General features: G+C 46.9%; 1 protein-coding gene across 1 annotated transcript; it reads left to right on the top strand.

Moving 5' to 3' along the window:
• Positions 1–1166: 1166 nt before the first annotated feature.
• LOC121836427 lies at positions 1167–2216 on the top strand. Its single transcript, XM_042291317.1, has one exon. The coding sequence runs from the start codon at positions 1167–1169 to the stop codon at positions 2214–2216; it is 1050 nt and encodes a 349-aa protein (XP_042147251.1).
• Positions 2217–8737: the final 6521 nt, after the last annotated feature.

Raw genomic sequence — 8737 nt, 5'->3', positions numbered from 1 at the left:
AAAACAAATAGCATCTTGCACGCGCATTCATCAACGCTTTATTTTGGTTATCTACTTCGAATCTTTTATACGAGGAAGGCGTGCGGGTGTGGCCCGTGTGCATCCATTCCAGCATTTTTCTTGATGCTTGGGTAATTTACCAATAGCTTTATAGACAATTTGCTATATTCCCCAAGCATCAAGGGGAATGCAGGGATTGGTGTTCCACGCGCCACACGCGCACGCCTTCCCCGTATAAAAGATTCGAAGTAAATATCCAAAATAAAGCGTTGACGAACGCGCGTGCAAGATGCCATTTGTTTTAGGTATTTGCTTTCGAAAATTTACTACTGCTGAGGCCAGCGCGTGCGCCGCGTGGAACACCAATCCCTGCATTCTCCTTGATGCTTGGGTAATATAGCAAAAGGCCTATTCAACTCATGAGGGGTAAAATTAGTTACGTTCCGCAAGGAATTAAACGTTTTGTTCTTTATTATTGTGCTTTCTGAAGCATTGGTTGTGTTGGCGAAGCACGTACTGAGGCACTGTGGCATGAATTTCGCAACCCTTATCTTTTTTTTTCTCCTCGGCAAGAAAAGTTAGGAAGTACACCAACATAATGCGATGACGCCATGGTCAAGCTTTGCTTAAAGGAGCCATGAAACGATTTTCCTGCTTTCACTCAATGCTACTCAGAATCCCTCCCTGACGTTAATATACGAATAAACTTGCCTTCGTTTTTCTTTCTAAGCAGTGACAGTCGGCAAATAAATTCAAGAGATGCAAGAATCGTTCATCCCCTGAACTCGGAGCCACAACAAGCGGCCACGTGGCCTGGTGCATATCCTATGCCGTGACCGTTAGTCATAGCCAGGCGCTGGGGTCGAAAAAGTAGAAAACGCATGCCAGTGGTTGGACACGAGCCACTACCCGAGTGTCCGCTGTGGCCAGCGGCATCGTTATGCGTATTACCGTACCGGCACAAGCAGCGCCGCCAGCCCTCTGTAGTCGCAACCAAAAGCGCGCGAATAAACGTCTTTGTCTCTCAGCAATCACCGCGTTCGGGTCTGTCCCTACCCGCGGTTTACATGGTGTCAGAAGACACAAAGAACCCGGCGAAGTAGGCTTAATCTCAAAAGGCCTAACGGTCAGCCTTCGCCGAACAGCCGCGCAACCCTGCCGCTGCAATGGCTACAACAGCGACAGCGGGAAACGGGAAATCCGTGCTACCAGCCCCGAAGCCCCTGGATACGTCGCAAGATATTTGGGTGGCATGGAAACTTTGGGCGAGTGAGTACAAGCTCTACGCGACTGCGACCGGGCTCGCAACGAAGCCTAAAGAAATTCAAGCGGCAACGTTTTTGGTCGTAATCGGCGAAGAGGGACGGAGGATCTTCCGCACGTTCAATTTCGAAACAGAAGAGGATCGCGACGACGTAGACAAGCTCTTCAAAACATTTGAGGAGCACTGCAAGCCCGTCATTAACCTTGCGTACCACGACTTCGTTTTCGGCACAAGAGACCAAAAGTCGGGAGAACGCTTCGATGAATTGCTGACGAAGCTTCGTACGCTCATCCGGAACTGCGAGTACGGGCAGCTCGAGGAGAGGATGTTGAAAAGCCGCATCATCCTAGGCATAAAGGACAAGCGGTTGCAAAGCCATCTGATCAACGAGCACCCCGATTTCTGCAAGCTCGTGGAAATTTGTCGCACGCGAGAGAAAATCAAGGAGCAGGTAGAAGAGATACGGAAAACGACCCAAGTAGGCCGCGGTAACGCCGACAAGCGCCAGGACAGCACTGAAGACATCAACTTCGTACAGAAGGACAAAGCGTGCGCGAAGTGCGGTTACGCGTACCACAAGAACCAAGCATTCTCCGCAAAAGGCAAGAAATGCAAGCAGTGCGACAAACTCAACCATTTCGGGAGCGTCTGCCGATCAAAGAAGCCGAACAAGAGAGGCGCCGGACAGGTGAAAACCTGGAAAGTTGACAGCCTGGAATCTGAAGAAAGTTGCTCTCTGCTTGCCGTCTCGTCGAGCTACACGCACATAGGTGGAGTTTGGAAAGCCGAGATCAATGTTGAAGGCAAGCCAGTGGTGTGCAACTTGGATACAGGAGCAAACTGTTCAGTGATTTCCCTCAAGCAACTGAAGGCGTTAACACACAAGGAATTGGAGCAAAGGAACGCACTACTGAACACATTTTTCGGCCAGAAAAAAAAAAAGCAACCGTAAAGGTGACCCTGCAAGTGTCCAGCGAACACGAGGCTGCTCGGGCACAGTTTTTCGTTGTGCAAGAGCCGGTGCAAACAACCCTTTGTGGTGAACTGTCCCAGGAGCTAGGCCTCATCAAACTTGTTGCCACAGTGACAGTAGAGGGCCAACTCTACGAAGCGGCACGACCGTTCGAAGATACTTTCAAGGGCCTAGGTGAACTACGTGGGGTGGTGTACCACATAAAACTGCACCAAGGATCGCAAGGTGTAGTTAAGCCAGCCCGTAGCGCCACGCTTGCCCACCGTGACCAGGTCAAGGCTGAACTCGACCGAATGGAAGAAAATATAGTGATAACCCTCATCACCGAACCGACTGAATTGGCTAGCCAGATGGTAGTTGTGGTCAAGAAAGACAAGATAAGAATATGCTTGGACCCAGTTGACCTCAACAAAGCGCTCAAGAGAGAGCATTACCACATGCTGACGCTAGAGGACATAGTCACAAATATCGAGAGTGCCAAGTACTTTTCTACATTAGACGCTGCCACAGGATTTTGGCAGATTCGACTTGACAACCCCAGCTCGTATTTGTGCACCATGAGCACGCCTTACGGAAGATACAGATTCTTCCGGATGCCGATCGGAATTGCCATGGCCCCAGAAGTCTTCCAGAGAGCAATCCACCAGGCGCTCCAAGGTCTCGACGGCGTCGAGATGTTCATGGACGACATACTGGTGTGGGGTTCCACAAAAGAAGAGCACGACAGACGTCTACAAAATGTCTTGCAACGGTGCCAAGAGGTGAACCTCAAGCTGAACCTGGCCAAGTGGCACTTCTTCAAAGCGGAGGTACACTACCTCGACTTTGTGCTAACCGACAAATGACTCTCGATCGACTTGAACAGAGCAGAGGACATCCTTGCAGTTCAGGTCCCAGAGATTGCAAAGGAACTGAAGACATTCCTGGGAATGGTGAACTTCGTTGCCAGGTTTCTCCCGAACCTGTCAGAGGTAAGTACAACTCTGCGAGACCTGCTGAAAAAGGGCAACGCATGGGTCTGAACTAGCTCCCAACGATAAAGCTTTGAGCGTCTTCGGACAGCCCTATCACAGGCACCGGTCCTGGCATACTACGACAAGACGCAGACCCTTGTGTTGCAGGGAGATGCTAGCCAACGAGGAGTACGAGCTGTCATCCTGCAGAACGGACACCCCCTCGCCTACTCTCCTCGCTCACTGACTGAAGTGCAAGAGAGATATGCACAAATTGAAAAGGAGATGCTAGCTATTGTGCTTGGCTGCACACGCTTTCACGACTACGTCTTCGCTCAGCTGTACATGCTGGTGGAAAGTGACCACCGCCCTCTCCAGGCGATCTTCAGGAAACCACTTCACCAGTGTCCGCTATGTCCGCAAAGAATGCGCCTGACTCTACAGAAGTACTCACTTGAGATAAAGTACAAGCCGGGAAACGAGATGTTCATCGCAGACGCGCGTCTCGGTTTCCATCGAAAGAGAAGGTGCCAGAGGAAGAACACTTCCAAGTGAACGTGATCCAAGAGCTGACAGTCTCTGCAGAAAGACTAGAGCAGATCAAGCGGGCAACGAACCAAGATGAGAATCTCCGTACCCTGCTCAAGGCTCAAGTCAAGGCAGCCCCGCAAGCCACGTCGCTACATAAAGTGTGACTGAGCAGAGCCTTAGCTCCAGACTTGTTTTCTTTTATTAAAGAAAAGGGAGATGTGGCCAGCGGGATCGTTATACGCATTACCGGCACAACAGCGCCGCCAACCCTCTGTAGTCGCAACCAAAAGCGCGCGAATAAACGTTTTTGTCTCTCAGCAATCACCGCTTTTGGGTGTGTCCCTACCCGCGGTTTACGTTCGCCAAATAACTGATTGTAACGAGTCGAAGTCGAGCGCTCTCGCAGTTTTCGTGTTTAGTCCATGAGCAGCCCTCGACTGTCGTCAGGCAGGTGTTTTCGATTTCACAATTACGTCATCAAGCTTTGCGAAGGCAAGACCGAAAAAAAAAGTCCCCTTTTATTGAAGCAATGGTGACAGAACGACACGTCTATGTCGTTCTGTGTTTTGTCCCTTGTCCGTATCCCCAGTCTCGGGTTTACTACTATGCTCCCCTTTTATCCTCGCAATTTCACCAAGACCAATAAGCGTCTGAATCAGTGGCGGTCCGTGCGAAATAGAGTTGGGCCAGTCTAGGTTCACTACACCTCTGTAAAGTCACGAACATTCCAACCTGATATCGTTTTATTGACCCTTTAAAGTTCACCACTCTAAAAAATGTTTGTGCGTCTACTTTCACGCACACCACTCGGAGAGCCAATCACCGCAACTTACGGAGGCAGCTCAGCGAATGACAATGCCGAAACATATGTTTAGACCAAAAAACGCAGTCTGAGTTGTGACATTAAGCAATGCAAAACGTCACGCTTGCATTGCTTAATGTCACAACTCAGACTGCGTTTTTTGGTCTAAACATATGTTTCGGCATCGTCATTCGCTGAGCTCCCTCCCTAAGTTGCGGTGATTGGCTCTCCGAGTGTCGTGCGGGAAAGCAGACTCACGGGCTTTTTTTAGAGTGTGATGATGATGATGCGACAAAGTTTATTTACTGGCTGCCATAGCGGTACGTTCTGTGGTCAAGCGCGGGCAGACAGCAAGCATTTATCGGACTCCGTTCTTATCACCCGGACTGATGATGTTCATGGCAGACGGCGAGCTACTTTACCCACAGCTCTTGCTGAAGACGACATAAAATCACTTCCTGTCAGTGCTGTACACGTTCCTCAAAAAAGGAAAGAAAGCTCGTTCCTCGTTCCTCCTGATTTTTGAAACGCGTTTCTGTTACAAAGGAACTCGTTCCCGTTACAGTTAAAAATTGGAACGCATCGTTACATATACGTTACATTTGAATCTTGCTGATTACCATATTTAGTTAGATTAAGCAAAGGTGTTTTTTTTATCTATCGCATTAAATGGGAACATAAAAATTCGAATGCCGTGATGGCAGGGCACCAGGAGAAGAAAAGAAGCTGGAGCATGGAGGGTTTATTTGTTGATATGTTCACCTTTGAAAATATCAGCTTTTAACCATATTCATTTTTGTGGTGGGCGATTCAGACAAGCCAAATGTACTGTTACCCAATATTGCACGAGCGTCATACAACAGCCTCACGCGTTTCAGTCTAACAAAGTCCCTTGTTCGAACTTAACAACAGTTGCTTCTCGATGCTGATGTCCGCAAGACGAACAAGTGAAGAAGAGGGTAGAGCTTTTTGGAAGTTCAGTCTTGAAAACTACAAGTTCTTCGTGAAGGTTAGTTTATTTGTTCAGTTTTAAGGTGTAGGAGAAGGAAAGAGAGAATAAAGGTTAATCTTTATGTACCTTTCCAGTGACTAATGTTCGGGATACAAGGGTGCGTTCGATGTCTGGTAACCTGTTATTTTGTTGTAACTGTAGGTCTCTTTGTGGAAGTTCAGTGACGGCTGTAGTCGGCCTTAGATTTCTGATTGTATGAGGATTCGTGAAAGCAAAGAAAGTAGCTGAGTTTAAAACGCCCTTTTTTCTGTGTCTTTTTCTTCGACTGAAATATTTGCTTTTTGTACCGCAGTCTCGGGCACGGAAAAGAGAATCAATGTCCACTAGCTTTCCTGCACCCTTCTGTTATCAAGCGAGGACCACACAAAATAAACCCTAAGATAAATAACCAAAAAGTTAATGAGATCCTGCTCTTCGTAAAAATATTGTTTTCGTAGTTTTAAAACTTCCCTCTTAGGAAATAAAATAAAAATTAGCCCACTGGAGGAAAAAAAAGGAACGCCGTTCCTTTTTCCGTTCCAGTACAAATGTAACGAGTTTTAGTTCCACCGATGCGAAATGGAACGGCGGCGTTCCTTCGTTCCTTTTAAATAAAAAGCGTTCCAGTAACGTCGTTCCTTGGAACGCCGTTCCGTACAACACTGCTTCCTATACACGCGACGGCCGACTGTGGTCGAACCCCGACGTGAAAGTTCAACTGGTAAAAGCAACGCAAATTAGCTTGTCTCGGTCAAACTCTCGGAGTACAAAATGTTCCTTACATGCATAACCTCGGGTCACTTGCTGTGGTAGTCCACAAGAAATTAAAAAAACAAACAAAAAAACATTAAAGAATTATGCGTGCTTTGTAATTTGTTATGCTCGATTACGGAATGCTTTGCGTGGTTTTAGACGCGTTGCATGCACGACACACTCATGTATTCCTTAGGTTTATTAAAATGATGACACGTTTAAATTTATTCAGAACCCATGACATAGTTAGGTCACGTGGGGAGTTATGCTTTGCCATTCAGAAATCAGCGGCGCGCGTCGACAGCGGTCTACTACCGCGGGCCTCCTTGAGGTCCGCGGTTTGTGACGTCACAGCAACTATGCGTTCGTGCCATTTGGCACGAACGCATAGTTGCTGTGAAATCACAAAAAGGAAACTGCTTTCGCCAGCGTTTTTTTTAATGGTTGTTTTCAGAATAACAAAGCACCGCCGATTGCCCGATGCGCGTTGACGTAAGCTAAAACAAAAAAGCCAAAACTATTTTTTGTCTTTTTTTTTTTTGCAGAAAACGAGACAACGAATTACGGTGAACAATACCAGGGTCACAGCGAATGTAGAAGCTCAACATGTGAACACACATGTTTTTTTACAGCGGAGCTGTTAAGGGCTAATTTCCCCAGGATCGTGTCCGTCAGCAAACAAACGATGACACAAAACTCTGGACAGCTACCGCCACCTATGAGCGACGCGGCAACCTTTTGAGCCTTTCCACTCTGGCTTGCCGACTTGCGGCCAGCCATTACTTCCTTCCCACCATAGTTCAGCTTCACTGGTCTTCCTTCTTCACCAGTGTGAAAGGCTGAAAGTTTTAATGTAGATGTTAAAGATCTCTTCTCTCCCATTCCCCAACCATCTCTGCTCCCCTCGGTTTAATCCTGCATCGAAAGCAACGGTGAGCTACCTTTCAGAAATTCCACCGGCATCCTTACAGAGGACTTCATCCAGCTTTGAATTTTCTACCACAAGTCCACGGTAGAAGGATGACCTTTACCTACAAAAGTCCGGTATATGCATTGGGTCATGCGTTGCTCCTATGCTCAGCGACATTTTTTTTTTCAAGATTGATCAAATTATTTACGACTCCCTCAGGTCCATGCGGGTACAAAAGGTGTTTCGCTATGTTGATGACTTTTTGATTGTGTACGAGAAAGGGGCGAAGAGTGATGTTGTAAATCAAGCATTGGAAACCTTTGTTAAGTGCAGTTCAGGCCTAAAGTTTACGTTCGAGCAACCCAAGGACGGGACCCTGAAATTTCTAGATCTATCGTTATCGGCTCAAGCCAACCACCTTCGCTGGTCCTTCTTTTCCCAGATCAAAGAAAGGCATTCTGCCTTACACTTCCTCTCATTGTCAGCCTGTCAGAAGGAGCATAGCCATCTCCATTCTAGGCTCGGCCCTGGCAAAGTCGTGCTATCATGCCGTTAAGGACAGTTGTAGATCTCAGCTTGAACGCCTTGAAGAATCTGGTCTTTCTCAGGCAGTCCTGATAGAGGTTATGAAGTCCTTGTTAAAAAAGATTTAAGGGGTTAGTAGCAGCGAGCAAAATATTAATAAAAACAAGCGCCCAGTAGAAGTCCCCTACCTGCATAAATTGTCCCACAATTTGAAACAAATAGCCGACAGGTATGATGTTCAAGTGGTGTTTTCTACCCCTTAAAGATTAGCTAAAATTTGTACAAAGGTGGGCTCCGTAATTGACAATCGTTCACGAACCGCATGTCACAAGAAACACAAGAACAAATTTTGTTTTCTGCACCGAAGGTGTAGTTTACAAGATCCCCCTAACGTGTGGTGGTTGCTACATACATAGGACAGACTGAAAGATGCCTCAATTTTTACTCCCTCCAAGCCACGGTGGGAGGGCACCTGCCTACACACTGTTTCTCCTGCCAGTGCGCACCGACCTTTAGTGACAGAACTATACCCGGGAGATTTCAAGATCGGACTACCCGGGAATTATTCAAAGCTTATCAAAAAAAAAAAAAAGCAAACAGGACAGCAATGTGTGAGCCATCCTTCTCTGTCGTTGAGTGCCAAAAGGAGGTGTCATTCTTAGCCAACACCCACGGAGAGTGAATTTGGCCGGCCGGGAGTGAAAAAGTGCCGTATTCTGTATTTTCTGTTTGTCCTATTCTTTTCTTTTCCTTCTTTCTCTTTGTTTTGTTTCACGGATGTGCTTTACGGTTTCGTCTTCCTTTTTCTTCTAGCTCAAATCAATCCAGTCTGTTTATGATTTCTTGTTTTAATTTCCTTTCCTTTTTAGCTATCACGTGGGGTTCATTTCTTCGGATTCTTTTTCTCCTCTTTCAGAATAAATCACACAATCATACACTAAAAAGGGGGGTATATTCTTACACGCCTTGTCACACATACGACACCCCAGAACTTCAATTGGACGTACAGCGCACTCGCGTTCTACCGACGTTGCT

This window comes from Ixodes scapularis, unplaced genomic scaffold (genome assembly GCF_016920785.2).
Source record: "Ixodes scapularis isolate PalLabHiFi unplaced genomic scaffold, ASM1692078v2 PGA_scaffold2__306_contigs__length_199485367, whole genome shotgun sequence".
Taxonomy (NCBI): Eukaryota; Metazoa; Arthropoda; class Arachnida; order Ixodida; family Ixodidae; genus Ixodes; species Ixodes scapularis.
Note: the sequence above shows the minus strand (reverse complement) of the source record. Positions and strands in the feature narration are given on the sequence as shown.